General features: G+C 51.9%; 4 protein-coding genes across 4 annotated transcripts; 1 reads left to right on the top strand and 3 right to left on the bottom strand.

Annotated features, from left to right (window-relative positions):
- Positions 1–116: 116 nt before the first annotated feature.
- On the bottom strand, positions 117–7,353 carry COCSUDRAFT_49257 (RNI-like protein; the record flags this gene model as incomplete). Its single annotated transcript, XM_005643048.1, has 15 exons — positions 117–783; positions 1,127–1,219; positions 1,323–1,397; positions 1,969–2,099; positions 2,988–3,081; positions 3,416–3,532; positions 3,936–3,995; positions 4,289–4,393; positions 4,688–4,842; positions 5,074–5,170; positions 5,468–5,620; positions 5,863–6,031; positions 6,326–6,507; positions 6,781–6,958; positions 7,124–7,353. The coding sequence occupies 15 exons, from the start codon at positions 7,351–7,353 to the stop codon at positions 613–615; spliced, it is 2,010 nt and encodes a 669-aa protein (XP_005643105.1). The 3' UTR covers positions 117–612.
- An 841-nt stretch (positions 7,354–8,194) lies between these two features.
- Positions 8,195–8,889, top strand: COCSUDRAFT_60226 (hypothetical protein; the record flags this gene model as incomplete). Its single annotated transcript, XM_005643047.1, has 3 exons — positions 8,195–8,319; positions 8,436–8,520; positions 8,749–8,889. 3 exons carry the CDS (start codon positions 8,195–8,197, stop codon positions 8,887–8,889), a joined length of 351 nt encoding a protein of 116 aa, XP_005643104.1.
- A 1,095-nt stretch (positions 8,890–9,984) lies between these two features.
- On the bottom strand, positions 9,985–19,226 carry COCSUDRAFT_83604 (hypothetical protein; the record flags this gene model as incomplete). Its single annotated transcript, XM_005643102.1, has 16 exons — positions 9,985–10,089; positions 10,905–11,062; positions 11,498–11,729; positions 12,172–12,353; positions 12,635–12,680; positions 13,378–13,434; positions 13,848–14,132; positions 14,540–14,721; positions 15,040–15,134; positions 15,703–15,845; positions 16,712–16,859; positions 17,236–17,468; positions 17,880–17,969; positions 18,389–18,533; positions 18,945–19,090; positions 19,221–19,226. 16 exons carry the CDS (start codon positions 19,224–19,226, stop codon positions 9,985–9,987), a joined length of 2,253 nt encoding a protein of 750 aa, XP_005643159.1.
- A 269-nt stretch (positions 19,227–19,495) lies between these two features.
- On the bottom strand, positions 19,496–27,166 carry COCSUDRAFT_54922 (HSP90-domain-containing protein; the record flags this gene model as incomplete). Its single annotated transcript, XM_005643046.1, has 16 exons — positions 19,496–19,759; positions 20,011–20,127; positions 20,213–21,280; positions 21,535–21,597; positions 21,860–22,042; positions 22,361–22,537; positions 22,919–23,122; positions 23,419–23,558; positions 23,872–23,965; positions 24,218–24,470; positions 24,754–25,028; positions 25,452–25,586; positions 25,995–26,261; positions 26,670–26,728; positions 26,814–26,994; positions 27,098–27,166. 14 exons carry the CDS (start codon positions 27,164–27,166, stop codon positions 21,269–21,271), a joined length of 2,112 nt encoding a protein of 703 aa, XP_005643103.1. The 3' UTR covers positions 19,496–19,759; positions 20,011–20,127; positions 20,213–21,268.
- Positions 27,167–27,291: the final 125 nt, after the last annotated feature.

The following is a 27,291-nucleotide window of genomic DNA, read 5'->3' as shown; positions in this document are numbered from 1 at the left end:
CAAGATGACAGTGAATGAATGCCACTGACTGACTGTGTGAGAAGTCCGCATTTCTTTTTGTGCCGATCCACACAATTGACCTCTACAATAAAGGTAGCCAGTCAGGAGCATGGTGCTCTTGCAGACGATTTTATGCAGAGCAATCGAGACCTTTCATGGCAACAAGCGTGTTGAACTGCACTTTTCTTTTTTCCTGCATGTGCGGCGACTCATGAGGTGAATTGATAAAGACAGCTCTGCAGTACTGGACTCTGTGCTTAACCCATGTAAAAATATACAATTTTTTGCCAGTACCGCTGCCAACCATAGGGACAAAGGGCAACCTATGCATCGCATACCTGAACCTCAAATTTTGCAGTGACCTGAAATTTTAGGCACAGCCTCTTCGCGGTGTCTGCTGCCCCAATGAATGCTTCGATTGCAACAGCTTAATAGCATGCGTTACCAGCTATCGTGCAACGCGTCAGCTATTCAGTGTAACACTGCACGCATGCCCTTATGTAAACAACCCCTGCCTTTCACTAGGGTTGGATCTTACACTACTGTGCTGTTCTTTAATGTCCTCATATTATCGTGCAACGGAAATTACTCCACAGGGCCTCAGCCGGGCGGCTACCTCTTGCCCTTGCCCTTCTTCCCCTTGTCCTTGCCTCCCTTGTATTCCAGCTTCTTGTCTCCGCCCACTGCTGATGGCGCAACCTTGCCATAGGCGCCGAGTGTTGCAAAGCGCTTGTTGAACTTGTTCACGCGACCCTCATCCAAGATCAGCGCCTCCTGTGTTCCCTGTTACATGCAGAAGAACACCACAGCATATCAGTCGATCTGTGAGGCGTCCAACAAATGGGATCAAATAATCTGTGTCACAATGGCACGCAATTTGACAATTTAGGTCCGTATTTTGACATTCAAGCTCCGAGCGCTGCCAATTAGAGACATTTTCACTCTCAGGGAAGTCCTTTCTTAGCCGATACCTAGTCATGACTGCAAGGTGGTGTCAGGATGCAAATGAGAGTCATGCTCACAAGGCAGAAACGCATCCATAACATGAGTCTGTAAGTTTATAACCATCCGCTCCTAGCGGGATGTAATGCCATATTGATAGATGGCAAAAAGAGAGCTTAAACACCTGGAAGAAGGGGTGGTTTCCAGACCAGACATCCACCACGTATTTCTCCTTTGTCCCACTGACTGTCATGACCTCCTCTCCATTGCAGAACACCTGCATGCATGCTCTCCACATAAGATTACTGGAAAAGCTGTACCGCACTCGGCTTATAAAAGCACCAGTTGCGGCAATCCATGGGATCTGAAGTCTTGATTACCTTCGACTCCTCAAAATACTGAGGGTGGATGTCCTTCTTCATGTTCACAACTGAAAGGCATCTCCTTCCTCCTCTCTGCACAGCCAAGAAGCAGAACACGTCAGGATGATGTGTTAACCAGCTTTGCTCGAGATGGGTAGGCGTGACTTGTTCCATGCTAGCATATGTGTAAATACTCTGTCTTCCTCCCACATGCACAGGCGAGTAGATCACAAAAGCTTATAAACGTTCCTGGTAAGACAAAAATCCTCTCTGCAACGATATGATATCCTACTGTAGCAAAAACGTGGGGCTTGTGCACTCTCATATCGCACTCCGTAATATATTGAGGGACACTCGATTCATCTTTTCTCGCCCAGGATTCACACTGCCTCACCTGCTGCACAACTGGAAGCCTAGCCAGGGGGACCGATCCTCGCGCACTGCTCGCGCCGCAAGACGACAAAGGTCCTCGATTGCAGCTCATCATGATGAGGTATCGGTGTCTCAACAATACTGGTCCTTCTTCATGCACAAGTTGCCTTGTCTCTCCCTCATCCACAGGATGAGTTTTTCGCAGCAACCGCAGGGCAGGCTATAACAGAAGCTTCCGATAGGGTTTGCTCTTTCCGAACATCTGGTTCGACAGATGGGACCTCCAGGTCACCTGCTGGAAATCCAAACAGACCGGATTGCGACCGTGGGATCCCAGATGAATTGTCATGGATGTCATTTGCGCCATGAATGTCACTCTCATTGACAGGTATAAAGTCATGACAGACCAGTACAGCGCTATACCTGCACACGCAACTATTGCTAGCTAGGTGTTCTGAGGCTGTCAGTTCTTCTGGATCAATATCTGAGAAATGAAATTCATCATGAAGCCATGCAGCAATTGCTAGAGAACAAGAGGTGGCAACACCGTTGGCAGGCTGCTCAGGATCAGAAAACTTCTCCACTCCTGCCAGCCTCTATTAAGGAAGACCTTCTGCGACCGTCGCGAGTGACTTAATCCATTGTTCTGTACGGAATGAGTGGAGATTGCCTTTGACATCGAGTCTCCAAAACAGCCTAATAACAAAAATAGCAGTCGAATAAATGCCAATGCGCTATATTAGACTCATCAATGAGCAATTCGACACGCAGAGCAGCAGCCAGCAGCAGCAGCAGCAGCAGCAGCAGCAGCATCGTCAAGGTGCGGGGCAGTAAAATTGCAGTGAAAACCCGTCGAGGGATCGAATACTGCCGAGTCGAAGTTAAGCCCTTTTGCTCTTTTCCCTTTTCGACCTGCCTCTCTTCAATACTTACTGATGAATTATCGGTCTCATAAAAATAACGACAAGCAATGCATTCCAGTCGTGTGATCACAAAGGAGACTTCATGGCTGCCACCATAACAGGTGGCGTCGGGGCCTTCAACTTGGCTAAACTTCTGCAGCCTCTTGAGGCGACCATCAATACCTGAACAACCCTTTGGTGGCATTTCAGTCCCACAGATTGTCAAAGCTGTCCAGCAATTTCATCAACGTGTCCACTCCACTTGTGTTGCTACATAATGTTTCCAACAGATCACATATCTAAAACTCTATCATGCTTCGACTGCAAGCTGAAGGAAGTCCCTAGATCTTGGCCTTGTTGGTGAGAGCAGCCGCCAGGTCATCTACATCTTCGCCGCCCCTTTCCTCACCCTCTTCGTCACCCTCATCTCCGTCCTCGTCAGCATCGGGGTCATTGTCTTCCAATGACAGCGCATGAGACAGCCCCGCCCTCTCCAGTATTTCCTGCATGTAGAAAATTCTCCCATAAGCTCTGCTGCCATAGCATACATTGCCACTGAAGCTCAAGCATCCCATAGCAAGTGTGCCCACAGCATGCACCCCTGAAGCCTTCAGCATTCAAGGTTGTTGGCACTGCACCCGAGAGGCAGCTAAGCACAGATGTACACACCAGCCTGTGACAGATCAGCCTGTATTTGGCTAAAAGCTGTGAGCAACCGAGGCAGGACACTGCTCTAAGATCGTTTGCTCTTGTCAACGATGCTATCAAGAATGCTGCACAGTACAGCACATAAAAAGCGGGCTGTAATGAACACTACAATGGGGAAATGGCAGGCACCTTTATCTGATCAATGCCGCCCTCTGAGATCTGGTTATCGTCCAAATCCAGTCGCTCAAGTTTTGCTCCACTGCTCGCCACCGCCTTTGCCAGAGCCACAGCGCCCAGACGCCCGATCTGCTCACAAGGACATACGCTGCCAGGTCAGCACATGTGCGCCACTATTCAAGCTGTTGAGAGCAGCCTGTCTTGTGCTATCTTGAGAGAGGTCTGGTGCGGTGCCCTGCTGCAGCAGCAATGCGGGTCCTTGACATCAATTACCGCTTGCCTTCCCGAATATTCCAACACAAAATATATGCATGCGAATAAATATGGGATTGTCCTGACAACCTCAGAAATCATTGCATGGGCAAAACAGCGATCACAGAGGCTGATGCTGAAGATGACCAAGCGCAATGATACATCATCAATCCTAACTTCCAAGCTCAATCCCCTCTGTTCAGGGAAATGCAACAGGGGTGGAGGGCCCTGCCTGGTTCTGTGCGAGGTCAAGCGTGCGCAGATGCGGCAGCCGGGCCACCGCCGCAGCGATGGCCGCCGCGCCGTCGTTCTCAAGCTCATTCTCGCGCAGGCCCAGCACCTGCAACCCACGCTAAGATTCTTCTCGTCGCTTGTATCTAGGACCTTGAGGAATCGTGTACGTCGGTGAGGGCTTGAGGGTAAGAGGGGTATACTGTTTTAAAAAGGAACTCCTGTATATTTAGTGACAGCCCGCCTAGAGCACAAGCAGCGGTAAGGAGATCTGCATAAACCTACTGTCAGCGCCTCTGAACCCTGGAGATGTAGGCAAGGATACAGGCGACACCAAACGGGCCGGAACGCAATGGTGGGCATCTTATCCAGGGTTGATGAAGGATCAAAAACTTTACAAACCTGTAGTCGGCCCAGCCGCCCAAGCGAGGCCGCCAGCGCAGAGGCTCCCTCTGGTGTCACTTCATTCAGCGCCAGGTGCAGCTCCACCAGGTTCGCAGGCAACGCCTGCATGGACGCGCCATATGCAAATATTAAGGGATTCGTGGAGCACTTTTAGCACTCCTATTCCCACAGAGCATGAGCGGCCTTGACTGTGTCATGCGCAATGTGCCCCTAAAAACCATATATGGAACAAAATCCATAACTTATTGCTGCAGCTTGGCGCCGCACGTAGCGCATTGTGCAGAGCAACACCCCAGGCTTGCATACACCCCAAGTGATCACTTATATCAAAAGCATAATCGGCTGTCGGCGTCTGTGCAGTCTTCCTAGAAATAGGGACTCATGAATGCAGCGCACCTCAGCGATGCCCTCGATGCCCTCGTCCCCGAGCGCCACGTCATTGAGGTTGAGCAATTGCAGGCTCTCCTGGCCGCGCACCGCCTCTGCCAGCGCGGGCGCCACCTCAGCCGTCATGGGGTTGTCGCTCAGGTCCAGCTTCAGTAGGCTGCTCCCTGTAAACAGCGCATTGCCAATCAGACTCATTCAAAGTGATCATGCACAGGCTCTCCCTGGCGAGAATAAGAGCACCCATGGCAGAATTGACACCAGAAATGCACCAGAGAGAGTCACAAAGGGGGTCCACGGATCATCATTTAAAAGAAAGCAGTTGTTGCTAAAAAATATCAGCTGCATGGGGAGAATTGGAGAGGCAAAGCGGTGCTCATTGCAAGAGGGGCTCCCACCGGCGGAGAGGCCCTGTGCGAGGGCGATGCCTCCCTCGGCGCCCACGCGAGAGGAAGCCATGCGGAAGTCCTCCATCACCGGCGCCCGCGATAGAATCTGCGCAGCACACAACCGTACATGCTCACACCACTTTTCTTTAAGATGGGACATCCGCACATTTCAGAAGATGAAGGATTGCCAAGAGACACCCTCCAAAATGCCATTGGATTAATTTCACAAAGAGATTTTCCAATAAATGAGTTCCTGGAGACGACGCCCTTCAAAGACACCACAGCCCTGTCCAGCCAATGCAAGCAATGCAGGGCCCATTCGGCAAAAAGGCACTCCCTTCCGAGTCAACGGGTTTCGGTGTTACACTTCCTCAGCTGCATGCTGGTGGGCATTGATTGGCACCTGTGCGATGGCAATGGCGCCCTCGTCATCGGACATGTTGTTGTAGAGGTGCAGCGCGCGCAGATCGCCGCTGTGCTGCACCAGCTCGGCCACAGCCTGGCAGGCGTGGATGGAGCAGCCCACGTTCTGGAACGCCAGCCGCTGCAGCCCCGCCTGTAGCCACACACAACATCCTGTGGTGTGAGCGCTTGGTAATTTGCAGGTGGGGTCCTAGCGAGACAAGAATAGGGAGGTCCTGGTCGGGGACCAAGCTGAATCGATGAGAGCACGTGATATTTATGAGTTCACAGCAGGATTGTGGCCGGGCAGCAGATGACGTGCTCACTAAGAGCCCTTCAACAGGTCCCGGGCAATCAACTCCTGAGTTCCAACAGAAGCGTCTCCAAATGGCTCACTAGGCAACATGGATCTGCTGCCAGACCCCTGGACGACAGGACTGCAACAAACGCCTTTCTACGCGCAGAGCAGTTGGTAAAAGGTGTGAGACATGCCTGGTCTGAGATGGCGGCTGCAAAGGCGCGCACTCCCTTCTCTCCCAGCGCATTGTCACTCAGGTTCAGGGACCTGCCAGCACGCACGCAAGCCCAGTCAGCACTAAGCAGCCAGCTATCATCCAGGATACCCATGACACACAACACCAAAGACAGATCATCCCTGCAATGCTCACTCCATGTTTCTGCCCAGGCACTTTCAAGACCCCGACTTTCTTTGCATGTGCCTTGCATGCTTGGCACCTCTACACCAATTCAAAGCCCGCACGCCAGGAGTAGTGGCCAGGCCAGAGTCACATTCCAATGTGCAGGCTTCAGTGCACATGACTTCCACTGACGGGTGATGAGTATGCCCAGTGAGCCTCACCTGAGCTGCACTTGCGCGAGCGCTCCGGAGATTATGCGCATCGCTTCGAGCGCCTCAGCCTCTGGCCGGCCAGCGATGATGTCGCTGAGGTCAGCATGCTCAAGGCTGGCCGCCACGTTGGCGATTGCCTTTGCCGCCGTCTCCGCAGCGTCCCTCCCGAAGCTCTTCGTGCTCAGCTTGATCTGAAGCACAACGATATCTTCACCAGACAAGACACATGCCAATAAAGCCGCACCCATGAGCATGAACGCTGCCCCTTTGCTGAAGTGATGGCACTATGTCTCATCAATTTGACAGCACAATTAAGAAGTCTTGTGAAGTCTTGATAGCATCAACTGTACAATGCAGTGTACCGCGGAGTAAATTGCACTGACGATAAACATGGAAAGGGGGAAGTCAGTGGGCAAATTGGTGGGGGGAAAGGTGAGTCTCCATTTGCGGAAAAGGGAAGGCACCTTGGTGATGGTGGATCCCTCGGCAAGCAGGGGAGCCAGGGCTTCAGAGGCCGATTCAGCAGTCAGGAACTCGCGATCTCCCGCCAGGTCCAGCTCCGAGCTGTCATTTGTACCTTCGGCCTTTTCTGCCTTGCCACCGCTGGCCTTCACCTTGTCAAGGACCAGTTCGGCCAGTTTTCTGTGCCACATAACGTTCTTATCACTAGATGCAAAGCATCATTTATTTTATTGCCATGGCTCACCTTAGGGGCACTATAAAGCACACTTTGACTAAGGCAGGTCAGGTGACGCCCCATACAGATTGCGATTGATGATTTGTCTGGATAGCAGTATATTGCCACACCTTGCGTATGATTTGAGGACTTCATCATGCGGCCTGAAGCCTGTTGTGGTGGTGGCCTCCACGGATGCAGTTGTGTAAGCCTTCTTCTCAACGGTAGTGGCGATTGAGTGCGCTTCCGCATCGTTGATCTCGATACCACGGCTGAATGCCAAAGATTCGATATTTTGTCCCACCCTGGAGACAGTCTCAGCCCGCTGTTCATTCGAGAGGGACCATGCTTTGTCAGCCATCTTCCAATATTTTCCTACTGCACTTCTTGAAGATGCGCCCGATCACCTTGAGGATGCAGATAATGTGTATAACTGGTTCCAAAGAGAGTAAGACAACGGTTTAGCAGAGAGAAATACAGCCAAACGACGAAAGCGCCGCTGCCACGCTGGCGCCAGACAAGACAACTAAGCAGTTACTAAATTTTCTTACAGCAAGAGCATATGGTGATTTGCAACCAAGAATTTTAGGTATACTGTGGTCACATTTGCATGATCAGGTGTGTTATAACACACTGACAAGCTTGGGCCCCAGATCGACACTCGGCAAAGGACTGTGTGAAAAGTACATCCTGCAGACTACATAAAGCTAGAGACACACAAAACGTACCCCAGCTGCTCAGGATACATGGGATAAAATCTTTAGAATACTTATCGGAATTCCCTATAGGGCAAGTACCTCAGCAATTTGGAAGCCGAGGTGATGCCAGCGAGTTCCTGTCCAATAAGCACCTTGAATGACGAGCTTTTACAGCTAATTGCTGCCCTACTAGATCTGGAGGATCTATGCAATCTGGGTCGCGTCAGCAGTCACTTCCATGCCTTTGCAAACGAGGCCGATGACGTCTGGAAGGGTCTCTACTTCCAGACCTTTGGGAGTGTAAACAGCAGTGCAGCTTCAAGCTGGAGGGTTCAATTTAGGGATAGGTGCCTATCTTGTCCCCTCTTACATATTGCTGACAGCACAATTGCCAGAAAGGACGCTGATGGCTGGGCATAGACAGTTCTGCTTTTAAATCCTGTCACACTGATCAGGGCTGCAGAAGACCGGCGCAAGAGGCAGCTGCGGCGGAGGGCTCGCGTAATGGTGGTGAGGAGCGAGATGCAGATGCTGGAGAGGGAGGTGCACAGGTGCCGCCGGGAGATAGATGCAGAGCGGCAGAGACTTGACTCCCTTATGTCTGAGAAGCAGCGCTTGGAGCAGGCCAGGTGATGCTCACAAGCAACAGATAGCTCTCTCAGCGCATCATTGCAAGGCACAGTTGGCTGGTCAGCATGCACTCCAGTTTCACACAATATCTGAAGGTGCATGTTTCGATGTGCAGGCAGTTGGGATCGGCTCTGCAGTGTTGGCAGCCCGATGTTGTCAGAAATCACCACGAGGCCCTCCTGGCACAGACGGCAACCACAGTAAGTTTGCACACAAACCTCCGCCTGCACATGTCATGCATGTGAACCCTTACGGGATGATTTGGAACTGCACACCCGTTCAACAAAACAATGAATGTTTTCAACGGATAATGGATTGTGCAATGGCAGAAGGTGCTGCCTTCTGATGCGTGCACTCACTGTGACTGTGGTTGATCAGGACATCTGGACCTTGTGCCCTGTTGTGACTTTTTGTTCTGTGCGGTGCAGAGTGAGTGGAGGTCCAGGGAGCTTGACATGGGCATAAAGGACCACAGGCTCTCGCTCAAGGTGCTTTCCAGAAGTCTGCAGGTCCAGTCAGCCAAGCTGGAGAGGCAGAGAATGCGATTGCAAGCTCTTTTAGGCAATTAGACAGTTGTATCATTGCAATATCAGAGAGCCGTGATCACGGAATGAAGCCATAATACAATGAGCTCTGCAAGGGCCAGTTCGTTGACATTGCACAAGTTGCAGTTTATAAGTTTGGAATAAAAATCATTCATGTTTCATGAACATGCCAATCCTGAAACTTCAGATGTTTCTGATCAAATGTAGTCGCTGGAGCACCATCGCTGTTATTTAATGCTGCAGTTATTTATCTCACCTGTTTCCTGCTTGAGAAGCAGACACATTTGAAAGCTTTCGCACAGACTGCGCAGCTTCGTAGGAGCCATACTCGTCTCAGGAGCCTTCATTGTCGTGGGAGCCTCCATTTTCAGGAGACTTTACCACAATTTGCCTCTGCCGACTTCTCTGATTTTCATAATAGAAAATTCATCGTTCGTCATTGGCGATTGACGGAAGCAGTCAGGAGCTCAAAAATTTTATAACACTATCACCCCCCAGCTCTCCAAGCGTTGAAGGGTCCCATGATGCCACGTGAACCCTGGACCTCAAGATAAGGCTGCAGAATTGGACCTGCATAGACAGTGATAGCTTTGCAGGCCCTGTGATTGGCTATTCGGGAGGTCATCATCCTCTTCTCTTTCTTTTTCAACACGAGCATGCATGAGCATATGTCTAAAAGACATGATTGGCCCCAGTGAATGGGTTCACTCCGCATTATTATTAAATAATTGCTGTTCTGTGCTTTCCAAAAGCAGCGTTGCGCAAAGCAATTAGATTTGTGTGGTTGGGCATGATATCAACCAGCTTTGGCCACATTCTAAAGATCATCAATAGACACACCCCAGCAGAACAGAATTTGAAGCACGTCGATGCAGATATACCGTTGAAGCTTGAACCCAATATGCAACTACCCCCAATCGTTTGCAGCTCCAATCCACCACACAACTTGCCCATTGCAATCGTCCGGCCTACTATTTATCTTGGTTCCCTATGCAGGCTTTGCCTCACATCCTATGCTACTACTGTACAGTTCCTTGGTTGCAAACAAACTTTCCCTGTTCAGATTCGCTGCTTATGGCAACGCCCAGCAACAAGTGCCATGTACAAATGCCGAGAAGGCTATTGCAGGGGTGTCTTGGCGCTATTGTCACTCTCAGCAGCTTCCTCCAGCACTGGGGGTCTGTAAGCCTTGATGTCTGCATGCAGCGAGCCCACCGCAAAGGCCTGCATGTGGTACACGGGGGGCTTAGCCGGGGGGCCTGCACCCCCCAGCAGTGGCCCTCGGCCCCCCCCTTCACCATCACCCAATGAGGGCGCCAGATCCGCATGCTGCATCTCCACCTGGCCCAACCCCTCCTCACAGCTCTCCAGATCTGTGTACCTCCTCCCCTGCGCACCAAGGAAGGTGTCTGAGGGAAGTCCAAAGCATTCTGGCCCGGCCTCTTGAGACTGACAAAAACCTTAAATCAATGGGTGTTTCTTCAATGAAGCTGCTATTTGAGTTGTCTACTAGGCAGATGACAATGTAGTGGCTGCATGTCCAATCTGTTGTTTCATGGCCCACATTATCGGACAATATCTAAGAATTCATTATCTCTGGCGATTACTTTGCCTTGATGTCTGCATTCCTCTTTCTCTAAACTCATCCAATTTGGTGTCAGGTTGGTTGACATTGTCACACATCGATACCTTGGTTCAGATTTAAAAATAGTTTGGAATTTGGGCTGCACCTGCCGCCGCTGGCATTCCCTCCACCCAGTGTACGCGAGGCCTCCCGCCAAAAGAACACCCAACAGAGCCACCAAGAATCCCAACACCACAGAGCTGATAGTCATCCCTTCTCGCCCTTCCTCCCCTTGATCCGTCCCCTCCTGCAATGCATTCATGTATTTATCAGGTCATCAGTAACCAGATGACCTCTAGACGGAGGCACCCTATTACAGCATGCACAGCAGGGATGCATACGAGAGTGCTAGGGGCAAAGGGGCACTCAGAAACTTGAGCTTTGAGAGACAGGACAAGGGCAGAAATACCATCACCTGCGCCTGAGCAGTATTTATGCCCTCCCCGCTGCTGCCTGACAACGCCGCTGTATGGATGCTGTCCACTGCGTCCTGAGGCGTTGCTTTCCGGTGGGGCTCGTCTCCGCCGGTGTCCCCTTCGCGCGCCTCGGCGACCCCCGGCACGGATGACTCACCTGCAGTTATAAAAATATTACTACCATTACAAAGCTTTCCTGCCAAGAGGCAAGGTGTGTCTGCAGACGGTCGGGAGGTGAAGGCTGCCAAAATCGTACCCCTTCGTGAACTTGCCAGATTCAAGCAAGGCCCAATCAATATTTGGCAAAGTGCTCAGCATTGGACATGTAAAGCCGGAGGCAGTAGGGCATACATACAGGGCATCTGCAGCCACATCTGCGGGGCCTACAAAAGTGTGCAGCCTAATGGGTACTGCAGTATAACAGGGAAAGATGTGCTTCTCTGCTCCATCGTCCTCATATGATGCAGTTTCTCTGGCAGGATGTTGTTGTTGGTGTTGCGAGATTCGTTTTGAAGTGTTTGAATGATCATGCCGGTCAGATCAAAGCTGAGTTGCCTGGAGGCGGTGTAACGTGACTGATTACTTGACTCACCGGCGGGTGACTCATCCGTGTATGAGTAATCGCCCTCAGAGTGCTCCTCCCAGACGTCATTGATTGGGTACTCTGGTAGAGTCAGCACGTGGTCGAAGCCCCGATTAGCCCCCCTGTCCTGGTCGGTCCAGGTGTCCTCTGTGCTGATGTGGCGGTCCACGTCAGCATCACGGCTGGGTGTGTTCACGTGGTGGCCTGGCGCCCAATCAGGCAACACCGGTGGGCTGTGTGCCTGTGACATAATAATTGGTTGCACTTTAGAAATTGAGAATAGAAAGGGTGGTGATCATAATACACACCGCCACAGGCTTGCTCGCTGGATGTTGATCATGAATGCTTCTGTGAAATGTCACTATTCTGCATGCAAGAGAGAAGAATAAACATCCAGGCCTGCTGGATCTCAAGCAGGCATGCTGTTCCAGCTTCTTGCTTGTCTGCATGCGAGACCAGAAAATACTCCAGGTTTGTCAAATAACAAGCAGGCATGCTCCTGTAGCGTCTCGCTTGTCTGCAAGCAAGATGGCAGAAATGCCCAGGCTTGCTGAATCACAGGCAGAACACTGTTCTAGCATACCAATTCTCTACACAAGAGAGGGATCAAACTGTCCGAGCCCTGCATTCAACTCCATCCGATGTTGATGCAACATAAGGTTAGTGAGCACTGAGAAAGTCACCTTGTGGGCATTTTCGAGGCGCTCAAGCTCGGTCTCCTCTGGGAGGTGCAGGAAGGGGTCTGTCTTCGAGGGCGTTGCTGGAGCGCTGTCCACATCCTCGTCATCCCATGCCGCATCCCAGATCTGCTGCTCGCTCAAGTCCTGGAACGGCAGCTTTAGCTGGCCAGGCTGCTCGCTACCACCTGGCCCATGAAGAAGAAAATAATTTCAAAATGTAAAAATTTGCAAAAAGAATAAAATGTAATGCTTGAAATTGCCTACAACTCACCTGTGCGAGCAGCATACTATGCTGAGTCATTCTGGATGCCTTTCTAGGAAGACATCAGCTGCTGATCTTGCTCAATCTTCGCTATGGTGGGCACGTGCATGTGCACAAGTGCATGTGCAATGTAGGTGTGGCTGCTCACCAGAGTGAAATGGAGGAATAGATAATAAAAAGAATTATGATGAAGGTGTGTCTTACTTGTGCGGGTTTCCACATCGCTGGCCGACTGCTGATGCTGCTTCACCTGCAGCGCACGCACAGCGCCACCCTCAGCCCCACGATGACTTGTGTCCAGTATCCATGACAGCCAACCCACTTCACATCTTCTGCTGAGGATAGCTCAAAAGTACAGGCCCCAGTGACGGGAGTGAAGCATCATGCAAAGGGCAGTGCTACAGTCGCAAAGGGCAATGCGTGAGGGTGGAATTGAAAATGGCAATGGCTAAAATTGGCCCTTCACCAGGAGCAACCACTACGTGAGCTCCAAGCTTTAAAGAGCCCACATTTGCCCTGGGTCTCGCTTATTTATCAACCAGCATCATCCATGACATGTCCCACTTATTGATAGCTATTGCGCATTAGGTGAAGAGCGGTGCCTGGTCGGGTGTTGTCAACGAGGAGTGATCGAGGGAGTGATCGATGGTGAGCATGTCCACAACGGCGTGCCTGCTCGTGGCACCCGAGGGGCCCTTGGTGTCGCTGCAGTACAGGTCCCCCAGCGCCACCTGTTATTCCAATACAGCTCATTCACTTCTTCTGTGTCATTTGTTTGACCCTTCATAAAACTGTACAATGCACCAAACCATGCAATCATCTGGTCTAGAGGAATGCATGCAATTAGTTGTTGATGAGTGGATAAATGTAATCTGATGAAATGTACCCCTAACTACACCCCTTAAAATCTGAAGCCAGACCGCAATCAACATGAAGGGGGTGTTTACCTCATCCACGCTGGCCGCCACTCCAATGCGCCCTTCGGGGCAGGTCCACTTATTACCCTGCACATTTGCAGCACAGACCGATGAGCCCGGGATACACTGTGTTATGCTCAATCTATGGCACGTCTCTTTATCCCCTGGGCCGCACCGTGAAGACATTTGAGACCTCGCCTCAATTTCATACATCTTTCATTTTGAGGCAGATCCGAAGTCTTGCCATGCATCCCAAATGGCATCAGCAGTTGAGAGGGAATCACTGAACCACAATGTCCGGGGCCTTCTCTGCCGGACGTGAGTTTTGCATCCAGTCTCTTGTTGGTATGCCCCAAATGGTGTGTCAAACATGGGCAGGACAGCTCAGCACATGGATGACCCGGTGCCTTTCTGGTCGGACGCTAGTGTCTGCCCACATGCTACTTGTGCACCGCCAAAAACATCGCGGTACACTTTCAAGCTCCAGAGGGCCGCCGCACCGCAAGCTTGACGGTGAGCCCCTCATCGGCGGTAAACCGCTGCAGCGCCCAGACAGGCAGCGGCCCACTGAGGTCATTTCCAGAAACATTGAGCGTCTTCTCGAACATCCAGCCATCCAGGATGTTCCAGGCCCCCGGCTGGAAGGCCGCCAGGTTCTGGAGGCCGTCAGGAACGCCCCCCGACAGCCGGTTGCCCCCCAGGCTGACAAAGCGCGTAGCCGAGGGTGACTCAGCCGCTGACAGGGCGTCCACGTAGGCGTCCAGCGTGCCTGTCAGCTGGTTGTCCTGCCATTGCACACAATCTATAAGAAACGCTACAAATATAGAGCTCGTTTGGAATCCAGGGTGCAGATTTATTGGTTTTTAGACCAACTCACAGCAGACACAGACTCCGTTTGTCCTCACGGCAATAGCGCCTGCCCCCTATTCAAAACCTCTGCATCTGTCAGAGTAAAGAGTTGTGCATTCCGACTGCTTGCCCTCTAACATGCAATCAGTGCCCTGAGGCAGATCATGCACAGCTAGCTGATGATGCTCAGCCGGTGCTGCAGGTACTGACGCTGCCTTTGAGTTACACAGAGCGTGAATGGCTAGGAAAGCGTGTCCTAACTCAATGATAACCACAGACCTGAGGTAATCAGCACCACAAATGCTCTGTAAGGAGCCAAGTGAGAGGAGCTGGGTGGAAGCACCTGCAGCTGGAGGTAGGCCAGCCGTGGCAGCTGCGCCAGGCTGGCGGGCAGGGGTCCAGTCAGCGCGTTGTCATGCGCATCCAGCTCTACTAATTTTGCGGTCGTCCAGCTGGCGGGCAGAAGTCCGGTCAGCCGGTTCTCGCTCACATCAAAGACCTCCAGCATCGGCAGCGCCGCAACACCTGAGTTGCAGTTGCAAGGTCACCAATCTGCGCATGATTTGTCATCCCTTTGGTGCCCTGCGGAGGGTGAGTGTGGTGTGAATGTGCAGTCATTGCCCCTCTGATATGCAGGGAGATAAATCTGTCAGCGCCGCATTGGGGTGTAGCTCTTTTGTTGAAGCAAGTTTGCGGGCCCATCGTGCAGCAAAGAAGTTCTTATCATTATCACATTATGCACTGCACTCCAACATTCTCATTCAAAACCTGAGTATCTGTCCACTAGCTACCCGCTTGATGGGCAATAATGCCATTTCGCGCATATAGAGGTTAATGGCTCACCTGCCATGAGGGGCCCGCTGAGCCGGTTGTGCTCCAGCTTGAGGGTGTGCAGGTTCACCAGGTCGCTGTAGCTGTCAGGAATGCCGCCCTCCAGCCTGCCAATCATTAGTAATTCAATCAACCCTTTCTCCTGACTCCCTGGCGCTCGCATTGCCTTGATATTTGCATTCCACATAATCGATTCAATCATGCCGCGTCCTTCACAGCTACCAGAGCTGATCCACCGCTGCATAGATGAGAGGCTTGGCAGGCTTACTCAACACTAGCAAAGTACTTCTAACTAAGTACCTGCTCAGTTGACGTATATCAATCAATTCTATAAATTCACAGTGTGAGCTCACAACCGATAGGGTGTGATCTCACGTGAGTTCACGAGGCTATGATGTGAGGTCACGAGGCAAGGTGTGAGCTCGAAACCAATAGGAAGTGACCTCACGTGAGCTCACAGGGCAAAGTGTGAGCTCACAAGCAGTAGGTTTGAGCTCACGAGGCTGTGATGTGAGCCACGGCCCAAGGTGTGAGTTCACGGGGCAAGGTGTGAGCTCATGAGCATGGTGTGAGCTCACGGGTCACTGTGAACTGAGATATTGTTCTCACACTGAGGCATCTCCATGAATCCGGCAGGAATATGGTGAGAATCTGGTGACAAGGTAAGCGCAGCACCTGTTGTGCTGCAGGCGAACCTCCTGGACGTTGACTGGGAGGTCCGGCAGGGGTCCAGTCAGCGCGTTGCCTCCCAGCCGCAGCACTCGCAGCGCCGCCGCGTTCGCAAAGGACGGCAGCTCGCCCGACAGACCCCCGCCCTTCTGCGCGGCAGAAAGCAATATGTCATCTGTTGCTCGTCCTGTGTAATGGACTGGCGGGCCCTGTGTTATCAGGAGCACTTTTTTAATATGCCCGAGGGGCTGCTTTACATGTAAACACCGTAGTCCTGTTATGCTAGACCGGTAGCTTCATGGCACTGCCATGCTGGCGGTTCTCAGCGAAGGAAAAGTAATGCTCGGCAGCCTGCAGTGATGACAGTACGGTGCTAGCCATTTTGGGAGCTCTGTGTCGCTGCAACTGCATCATCTATGAAGACAATAAGATATTACAGAGAGAGGCTGGTGGGGGAAGGGTGACTTGCCTGATCTGAGGCGGAGATGGTTGTCAGGGGGCTGCCGTTGGGGACCGAGGGGAATGAGCCGCTCAGAGAATTGCCTGCCAGATAGATCTCCCTCAGCCAGGGCGCCTCCAGCAGGCAGCCTGGAATGCTCCCACTGATCTGCAACGAGACGCACACTGAATACTTCAGCTTATCGGCGTCCTTTTTAGAGCCCTAAATGTGGACATTATATGAGCCAGTCACAGGGAGCGCACGAGTGCTGGCTTGAATTGCTTTCAGTATCTTACTCATCCTTTTCTGGCAAGCTTTTTGTTGAGAATTGCAGAGTCCAATCTGGCTGATACACAAGGCTGATATACCAATGCTATCAATGTGCTTGGTTGATCACGGCTGCATAAGCACAACAGGTCTGTGTGCATAGAAGACAGAGTTTGCTTATAGAACTCAAATTGTCTTTTGACATCTTGCATATGTGCCTGCTGCGCTGGCCTAGCCAGGGAGAACGCTAAATAGAATATTAACAGTAAAGTCGAGAAATGATAATGCCGGGATCCACGGGGTGGTGACCTGGTTGTCGGCGAGGTCGAGTTCTGCCAGCTGGCGGTCGGCCAGCAGCAGGCGACAGCTCAGCGTCCCTGTCAGCGCATTGTATCCCAGATTCAAATGCTCCAGGTCCGGCAGAACCTCCACCACCGGCGCCACATCCCTCTCCAGGCTGCAGCCAAGCCAAGGGATATCAGCATGGTTTGCTAGCTCAGCTCAGGCTTAGTGTACACCTCTCATTCAGCACATGGGTCAGCAAGTGTGCCGCTGGGCGCCAAGCTGGACTGTCAGATGTGGAGATGAACTTTGATTTTGCATTACTACTGCTCCTACATGGCACATGCCCAAATATTAGACAGCAGGCTGCCAAAGAAATCTGAGCTGTCCTGTACCCAGCTCCCCATGCTCTCGCTTTTTCCGATTCAGCCTATAAAAGTGATGCTGCTGCCCCTTGAGGCCCATTCTGACATAGCACTCACACTGTTGTTCACGCGCTGTTCTGGATTGCCTTTTTGGATGTGAATTCCATTCCCTGGTGGGGCGCGCACCTGCCGTCCAGCTTATTGAAGGTGAGGTCGAGGCGGGTGAGGGCTGCGAGGCGGTTGAGGGCGCGGGGGAAGGGGCAGGCCAGCCCTTCAGAGGCCAGCGAAAGGTGAGTCAGCCGCCCCTGGCCATCGCACTGATTTGGCACCGCGTCGCAAAACCGCGCAAATCGGCTGTTGGCCGCCGCCGCGCGCAGCTGCGGGCATGTGCCGTCCGCCGCGCAGCACTGATCCATCACCTGCATGCCGGGCGCAGTTTGATTGACCTCGCGCACTTTAGGAACCTCTCTTTACTTCTTCCAGTATGGTGCAGCATGGTTCCACTTGTGTGAACTAGATGAGGCATTCTCATGAGTAGTTGCTGGGCTGGTCGTTGGCTGCCCTAAGCTTCCAGCCCATCTGGCAGAGCACTAAAGGCCTTCAAGCTCTGCCAAGTTTCTACCAAAGTGGAGCACCCCGCCCCATGACCAAACTGGCCAAGCAAGACTGCAGAAGAGCTTCCTGGCAACTCCCCAGCTGAGAATGAAACTTGTGGAGAGCATACAGGTCAGGACAGCGCAGGTACAGCGTATCGGAGAAGCGTGCAGTGCGAGGGACAGAGCTTGTGTGTCCACAATGAGTGATGTGATACAGGCTGTGGGTTGTCTCACCTCCTGCAGGACCTCCCGGTCCTCAGCGGCGAGGTCCGGGGACCCCCCAGCGGTGGCGCGCTGCACGGCCAGGCTGAAGTCCGACACCACCTGCAAAGAGAGAGGGATATTCCATTTTTCCAGTACACTCAGTGCTGATTAGATGTTGCACAGCTATTCGACCAGGAGTACCACATGAACCTGTAATATAACTCTTTTACTATCAGATGCTTTCCTGGCCAGCGGCAAGGTGCGTCTGCAGACGAGCAATTAGAGGCTGCCAAGTAACCTAGCCCTTGTCAAACCCGCCAGATCCAATCATGACCCAATCAACAGTGGGCACGGTGCTCAGTATTTTGCCGCCCCCCCGCCAGCCTGGGCGACGATCTATAAACATTCTTATCAATCTCTTTTCCTGGCATAGGCAAGGCGCCTCTGCAGACAAGTTGCAGGGGCAGGCTGAGGCTGTCACATAAAGGCTGAATCAGCCTGTAGATGCTCAGACATTTTCACAAAATTAAAAAATGTACCTGCGCGGCGCTGACGACGGTGATGAGATAGGTGCCTGGGGAGCGTTGGAGGTCCCCCCGCTGGATCACCACCGAATCCTGCCGCGAGTCCCCCGCCCTCATGCGGCTCCAGCGCTCCTGCTCACGCCCTGGCGGCGTCACCAGCCTGCATAGGGAAAGATCTCGTTTTAGCGCTTCTGTGTAAAGAAATTTGTGTGGCGTTGAACAGATTGCTTGGGAAGAGGGCTTTGCAGCGGCTCACTCCTCCAGTATGTGATCTTGGGAAGGTGTTCACAGGCTCATTATCGACATGTGCTGGTCAATTGGTGACCGATAGCTGATTGGGTAATGGACATGTGCAGGTAGCAGGAGAATAGTCTGCTTTGTCAACCAATTGGGTTTCAAAGAGTGATTCAATGGAAGAGAACATCCGTTTTGAAACCCAAGCACAATTAGTGTATCTCGATGTGCCATAAAGTTGTTGCAAAGGAGAGGGTACATGAGCGGCAAGGGCAATGGAGTCCAGTCAGCCAGATGTGTGCATTGCCCAAAGTTGAGGCATGATCGGAGCACTCACAGATCGACGTCTCCCTGGCGAGATGTCAGCGTCACAACGAGGTGGAAGTCTGCGTTGCTAGTTACTGGGTAAGGGTAGGTCATGTTCTGGAGGCCCACTGTGCCGCTTGCTCTGCAGTACAGGTTCTCGCACTCCAGCTCCGGCTGCTGTGCCGCACATTGTAAGGAAATGACAGATAAAAGTACTAGAGCACTCCAGACCGTGACTTGGAAATGCCTGAGGATCGTCATATCGCTCCTGTACTGTCACTCGCCTCAACTCGGGAAGAGCAGGAACGAGCATTAAGGGTGATCAACCCAGCTGAACCCAGTGGTACACTGCATGATTTGAAGTTATCTGCAATCAGGCCACATTTAGGTTTGCCACGGTCTGATCGCGGGGCGAGCTGTTCCGCTGTGCATCCCGCGCTTGGTTTGAAGGGCGATGCAGTCTGAGGTAAATCCCTGACACGCCAGCAAGTTGGGGAAATTTTAGGGCTTTCAGGGACCATCGCACAAAATGGCCGTTGTGAAAACATTTCACAGCATCGGGACAAGCGGGGCCTGTCAACAACGGTCAGGATGTAAAACTATTGGTTCTCGCGAGCTAGCTTGGCATTGAGAAGCAGCATCCTGTTTTATATGGTCATTCAGGACGATGGGTAAGAAAGCTTTAATAGTGCACCCGCAATTTCTGCACACTCTGCCTGAGCAGACACCGCTGAAGGGTCCCGTGAAATTAGAGAACCTTCCATTGCACATTGTGCACTTGGTGGCGTGTAAATTTGACAACGCGAGAGACTTGTGCACCTTTGAACAAGTGTGCAAGTTCTCAAGGTGATTTTCTCTCGAACTCTGCTTTGTTCATTGCACTGTGTGTCCCATTGCCGGGTTTAAACTTCTCTGCACAGCTCCTTCTCTTCACCAGCTTGGTACTATCACACGTTGGTTTTTTTTATTCGGCATGTGTGTCAACACAATTTAAATTCTGCAGAGTTCATTGTGTCTCGTTGGTAAAGGTTGTGTGAATGCTGTCCTATAAGTTATCCTGATAATTATTGTTGAATGGCGTTTCTGTTGATTTGCAGGGAAGCTGTCCTGAGTGACGATTCTTTATGGCAGGAGCTGTGCTGCAGCAAGTTCCGTATGTCCCGCCACGCCGACCTCTCTGGAAAGAAGGGCTTGACTTGGAGGGCGTTGTACAAGTGAGCAGTCACCATTGTATTTTAGTATATGTCTTAGGCCAAACGCCATCAGCAAATTTACTGAGGCTCTGTGTGTCTGACCCAGGTTCCATCATCAATTGTTTTATAATTTTGTGGTGTACAAAAGACCAGACAAGCTCATCAACCTGGGCCACGGTGTTGTCGTCTTCAACATCCCTGTCATGGCGTAAGGTCTGGACGATGGATGGACAGGAGAATTGATGTCGCCAGGCTCACACATTGACGCGTGCCTCAATGCTATTGTATATTATTATGATGGAAGAGCACATGCTCTGGAAGAGCCTTTTGCTGCCATTGTGAGGTTCTTCGCATGGACAACAGTGGCAAGGAGTCTGTGGCATGCACTATTGACAGATCAGCAAGCAGAACTAAGCTTTGGACTTTAAGCTTCGCTCGCAATGGTAGGGAAGAACAGAATTGTGACAAATGTACTGGGTTTTTTAAGAGAGGATGTCCATGTTCTTGACCTCCAGTCTGGATTTGGTGTGTATCATGATGATGGCTCAGAATGGACACTGCCTTGAAGGGTGGCATGATTGTGGCGAAATGATCTCAGGCAAGTTGCAAGTGGAACTGTGAGTAAAACAGCTCGCAAACAATATATTCATGCATGTCTGTGACTTTGCTCAAGCTGTATTACACAGCCAAAGGGCACTGCACCTTAGGCGAGGCTTAAGATTCAACCACAGCACGTATCACGTTTGGCTCTGCCTCTATATCGATATCTCATTGGCAAGGATTTAGAACAAAATGATGTGCTTGTTCCGGTACTAAATTCCTTCCTATGACAGCATGAATTGTTCTGTGGAAAAGTGAAGAATACTCTGTGAGGAAACCCATCACACACGAATCAACATTCTCACACGGGCAGGATGTTCAAGGACAAACCCTCTGCTAGAGGACAACTCCTTATATTGCTACACTTCCACTGTGCCATTGGCACCAAGCCAGCCAAGCCTCCCCCTTTCTGGGGCACACTGCAGCCTCTTGTCAAATGCACAGCAATCTTGGCACTTTGCCCGTCTCTTCTGCGGCTCAAAGCATCCAGGCATGCGCTTGGGAAGGAACAACCACACTGACTGCTCCCCACCGGCTGCTGTCTTTGTTGTCTGTGCTGCACTTAGTCAACCTCCTGCAGGACAAAAACATGACGGCCAATGTTCAGCAAGCCTGGGCCAGTAATGTTTGACTTGCACAGCTGGCACTGCGAACCATTTTGTGTGCCCCGGCACGTGAAATTTACTCCCTTGTATGCTGCGCGCACTGCGTTTACATAGCGAGGCAGCCCTTTCTCCTTCCTAGCGCACGTTCGGCCTTGATACCTGCATATTTCTTTCTCTAATTTCTTTTCCAGAGTGCAATGGCAGTGGGGGTCAGGGAGCACACCTCCATGCGGGAGCCCTCATCCACATCCTCCTCAAGGGGTGGCAGGTCCTCGTCATCACCCTCCTGTTATTAGCACACAAGCACTCTCAACATTTTGTACCGATTTCCAACAGAAACTTTCCATCTCGCTTTCTACGAAGAACAGGAAGCCAGGGCATGCCACCCACCCCTTACTAAGCACAGGGTTGCTGCTCACCCCCAGGACACTGGGGGACAGCAGCAGTTGCTTGTGCTACAACGCACACTGCAAACAAGCATGTACCAATGCACGAGATAAATGGCTTGCACAAACAATGACTGATCGGTGAGGTGGGCGGTGACTGACCACGGGCAGGTCGTCCTCGTCGATGGAGAGGCCGAGCTTGATCATGCGGTGGATGCGCGTGCCAAAGGTGTTGGGCTCGTCCAGGGAGAAGCCGCTAGTCAGCAGCGCAGTCTCAAACAGCAGCAGCACCAGGTCCTTCACCGTCTTGTCGCTCTTGTCCACGTCAGCGCGCTTCTTCAGCTCCTGCAGCACGCGTGTGTGCATTTAGTGTTAAGAAAAATATTCTTTGCCATATTCAAACTTACTGTAAAATCCAACCCCCAACGTGAAGGGGATGTGCAAGAAGCACGCAAGGATAGCTGATGCAAGAAATCTCACAAGGGGAAGATCTGATAGTAAGGATCTCCCCTTGATAGCAACGGAAATGGCTGTACACAGATATGCCTGCAGCATGTTGCAAACCCCCAAATCCTGGTAATTAAAGTTGAGGACCAAATAATCACATCACACAGGACAGGCGGGACCAAATAGGAGCACGCATAGTCAGCAGGGGCCACGCACCGAGACGATGGCGTTTTCGGGGTTGATCTCCAGGGTCTTCTTGGAGGTCATGTAGGAGGACATGGAGGAGTCGCGCAGGGCCTGCGCCTTCATGATGCGCTCCATGTTGGCGCTCCAGCCGTACTCGCCCGTCACCAGCACGCATGGCGAGTCCACCGCGCGCTCGCCCACCACCACCTGCGCGCATGTGCCGCCGCTTAGTCATCCACAGTAACCTTACCAAGCAGATCGCACGGCAACGGTAGACCCCAAGCCCTTCAGGGGCTCCCAAGCATGGCTGTGACCTATGAATGTGACAGCCAGGCAAAAAGATGATCGCTGGTGTATTGAGGTTGTGAGGAAACACAAGCATGGTACAGACGTGAAGTTTAATTTCTCCCATTGTCCTTTTCATATATTAGGTGTTCATTTGCCAGGCCACCGAGAACACAGTGAAATTCACGTCCTCCAGCAACTTCGTGATCCCGCACTCCATCCTGATCAATACGGAACTTCACTGGACAGCACATCAACACAGCATGCAAGTACGGGTGCAGTGCAGCCAAGTGTAGCGCCCACCTTCTCGACCTTGTCGGAGAGGATGTCCTTGATGAGGCCGCAGAGGGGCTCGTAGGAGGCCTTGAGCTCCTCCAGCCGCTTTTTGTCCTCCTCGGTCTCGTCGATAGTCAGGCCCTCCTTGGTCACGCTCACCAGCTTCTTGCCGTCGTACTCCTTCAGCTGCTGCACCGCATACTCATCGATGGGGTCCACCAGGAACAGCACCTGCGCGCACATGCCACCCTCCCTTACTCATCCCCTATCTTGCAATGTCTTTGCCTTATCGACCTCTAAGCGCTGCACTGCAATCAAGGCGTTCCAAAGGCAGCCAATCCACCTTCCGGCGTAACAGGAAGAAATCGCGCATGCTATCTTTGTCTCCTTGCCATGCGCTCAAGAGTTGCACTGCCATCACTGCAAAGGCAGCCACCAGCTTTGCAGTGCAACAGGATGCAGTCAGCACAGCCAAAGGGGTACTGAACAAATGGGCCAAAGCACATCAAGGCTGGTCAGGACCGCACCTCGAGGTTCTTCTTCTTGAGGCGCTCGATGAAGGGGGAGTTCTCGACGGCCTTGCGCGACTCGCCGGTGATGTAGTAGATGTCCTTCTGGCTCTCCTTCATCCGGGTCACATAGTCCTTCAGACTCGTCAGCTCCTCACCTGCACACCACCGCACTAGAATCAGTATATCAAGCTTGAAGTGTTCTCAACGACCTCACATCGCTGTTAAAATAATGCATATACCATCCAGATTATTCAGCCATTTGAAATGTGAGTGGACAGCCTTGCGCATGCGGCATTGCCAGTGCATGCCTCTCAATGCTCAAGTGTCTTTAGCGCCTCTTTGCCCGAACCAGGCCTGCCTTTACGTATTCCTGCTATACATGCTGTACTAGGGTGCCCCATCTAGAGGTTGTATAACTACTAAAGGCCAAATATTACAAGTGACTTATGAAAGGGTGTGAGGGCTCACCAGACTTGGTGGAGTGGTAGCGGAGCAGCTCTGCCAGCTTGGAGCGGTTGGCGCTGTCCTCGTGCACTCCCAGCTTCAGGTTCTTGCCGAAGGACTGCACACAGCCAATACAAATTTCAACCATGCCCACCTCGAGAAACAATTGTTGATGACTTTCTGCGAGCCAGCCAGCCAGCCTGACATGGGCTTCATGCAGCCAGCCAGCATACAATTGCTGCCTTGCACTTGCTTGCAATAATCATCATTGCCAGGCTCCAATAGAGAAATGCGCATGTGCCATGAGAAGGCCAGATTACACTCCACCAGGCTACGGTAGGACAGAGTGCAAGTGGTATGGAAGGCTCACCTCGTAGAACTTGTTGTAGTCATCCTTGTTCTCGGCAATCTCATTGAAGAGCTCAATGCTCTTCTTGATGAGGTTCTTCTTGATGACCTTGAGGATCTTGTTCTGCTGGAGCATCTCGCGGGAGATGTTGAGGGGCAGGTCCTCGCTGTCCACGATGCCCTTCATGAAGCCGAGCCACTCGGGGATGAGCTCCTCGCAGTTGTCCATGATGAACACCCGCCTCACATACAGCTTGATGTTGTTCGACTTCTTCCTGCCATGCACAAAATATACTCCTGGTCAGTACAGCAGCTGAAACCTCAATAGACTCTACGCACATGCTCAGCCAGCAGAAACTTCCAAGTTCTAAGTTCCACTGGCTGAGCAGTAGACGATACAGATTCCGGTAATTGCATGAACGAATAGGAGCAGACCATTAAGGGATGCACCAGGCAGGGATGTGCAATGCTGATGCAGAGGCCAGGGCAGTGGAGACATCGGAAATGTGGATGGAGATATGGGGTTTGGTCAGAAGCAGGAGGCTTAATAGGCCCCACCTGGTGTCGAAGAGGTCGAAGGGGGCGCGCTTGGGCACGAAGAGGATGGACTTGAACTCTAGCTGGCCCTCCACAGCAAAGTGCTTCTGCGCCAGGGGCTCCTCCCAGTCATTGGTGAGGGACTTGTAGAAGGCCTCGTACTCCTCCTTGGAGATCTCCTCGGGGTTGCGCATCCAGATGGGCTTCTGCTTGTTCACCAGCTGCCACTCGTGCGACACCTCCTTCACCTTCTTCTTCTTCTTCTCCTTCTTCTCCTCCTCCTCCTCCTCCTTGATCTGCACAGCCGCCACCAGCACCTCAGATACATTCTTCATACAGGATACTCTGTGACATGATATACCCATGTCGCAAACACAAAACACAGAGAATTCAGGACGGACACCCAGGCGCAAGCATATTTGGTCTTCAAACTTGCACAGCAATGTATAGGTGCTGTCAAGATCTTCCTTTTTGCACAGGCATGTGGATGAGCTCCGAAAAGCTGCAGATTGACAATGCCGTGGTATATGCGCCCAGGTTCGGTAAAATATGGTCACTTCCAATGCTGTGGCAATCAAAATGGATGCAAAGGACACGCAGCTAACTGCATTGCCAGAGGGCAGGAGAGCGCGATCCTCCTCTGGTACTATTCATGCAAGCACCTCCGGTAAATCTGCCAACCTTCTATGCTGAGCGGGAAAGTTGAAGAAACCTCGCACCTCCTCAACCTTGCCCTCCTCGTCGTCGTCCTTGGGCTCCTCCTCCTCGTCATCATCCACCTCCTTCTCGGTGGTCTTCTCCACCCACAGGCTGATCGGGTACGAGATGAACTCGCTGTGCTTCTTGATCAAGTCCTGCACCCAGCATTCTCGGCGGTCAACAACCAGCAGGGACATGCAGCATTTGCAGACAGCAGCACACATGCCCCAGTCCGCACAAAGGCCCGTTGCACGCAGACAACTTTTCCCATTGCACATTCTGGTGGGAGTGCACAGGTGACAGAACAACCCCAACAATAATCACAGCAGAAAGCACGGTGAGGAATTTGTCCGCAGCTCAACAGGCAGTCCTGCTGCGCAATGATAGGCTGGCCATGATGCAGCGCTGTGCTTGCTGGCCACTGCGGATGCAGTGCATTTGCGAGGTCTGCATGCATGCATGCCACACCTAGATACACCCATTCACACAGCTGGCTATCCGTCACAAAATGAGAAAGACATCTACATACTTGGCCAAGGCGAGGAGGGAGCAGGCTGCAGTACCTTGAGGCGGCGCTCCTCGAGGTACTCCATCTGGTCCTCCTTGAGGTGGAGGGTGATCTGCGTGCCGCGGCCAAGCGACGGGTTGACGGTGTCACGCGCGATGGTGAAAGAGCCGCCGGCCTGGCTCTCCCATATGTACTGCTCGTCATCGTTGTGCTTTGTGATGACGCTCACGCGGTCTGCAACCAGGTAGGCGGAGTAGAAACCCACGCCGAACTGGCCAATCATGCTGATGTCCGCGCCGGCACTCAGAGCCTCCATGAACGCCTGCAGAAATACATCAGAATGCTTCAGGCTATATGTAGCAGGAAAATACTGTGCCAGGGCAGATACAAAGAAGACACTTGCAAGGGCTTACTCACAGCATACAAATGCTGGCAAGGGGGACAGCCCAAGAGGGTGGATTTGCAGTCAAATGATGCCCTTCAGACTATTTCTGCATGCTTGAAAATTGCCTACGGCGAGGCCAGCAAGTGTGCAGCAGAAAGTCAAGACACTAGCCGCCAGAACACTCAATGCGAGACCGACAGCCGAGAACACAGGCCGCTGAGACATCGCACGAAAGTCAAAGATCAAACAAAATAACACATCAAATGTTTCAAGCCTGCCTTGACTGACATCCAACAATTGATCGCCAACTTGCAACCAGAGACGATTCTAGAAGGGCGGACTTGCCTTGGTCCCCGAGCGTGCGATGGTTCCCAAGTTGTTCACCAGATCCGCCTTTGTCATGCCTGCGATCCACAACCAGGGCGTCAAGAGGCCGTACTGCAACGAGCTGCGAGGCTGTGGCAGGCAGAACCAAAGCCAAAGACTTACCGACACCAGAGTCTGTGATCGTGAGCGTGTTGTTGGCCTTGTCAGGCGTGATGTGGATGTAAAGCTCTGGGTTGCTCTCCAGCACCGACTTGTCAGTGAGGGACTGGAAACGGACTTTGTCAATAGCGTCCGAGGCATTGCTGATCAGTTCCCTCAAGAAGATTTCCTTGTTGGAGTAGAACTGCGGCCCCACGACACAATGTCAACATGTTTTCGCTTTACAACAAACATAAGTATATTAATTTAGAGATAAAAAGCTGCATTAGATCTATGGCAGCACTCACCGTGTTAATGATCAGACTGAGCAGCTGGTTGATCTCAGCCTGGAAGGCGAAGGTCTCGGGCTCTGCCATGCTTGCTACTCACCAGGCTCTAGTTTTCACAAATATCTAATCCCACACTGCACGTCTGACGTTGCCGTGTTCTTCTTTTGCAAAGTGACTGCGAAACGCAAGCTCAGTGTGCGATTGCCAGGTTT

The sequence above is a fragment of the Coccomyxa subellipsoidea genome, assembly GCF_000258705.1.
Source record: "Coccomyxa subellipsoidea C-169, whole genome shotgun sequence".
Lineage (NCBI taxonomy): Eukaryota > Viridiplantae > Chlorophyta > Trebouxiophyceae > Coccomyxaceae > Coccomyxa > Coccomyxa subellipsoidea.
Note: the sequence above shows the minus strand (reverse complement) of the source record. Positions and strands in the feature narration are given on the sequence as shown.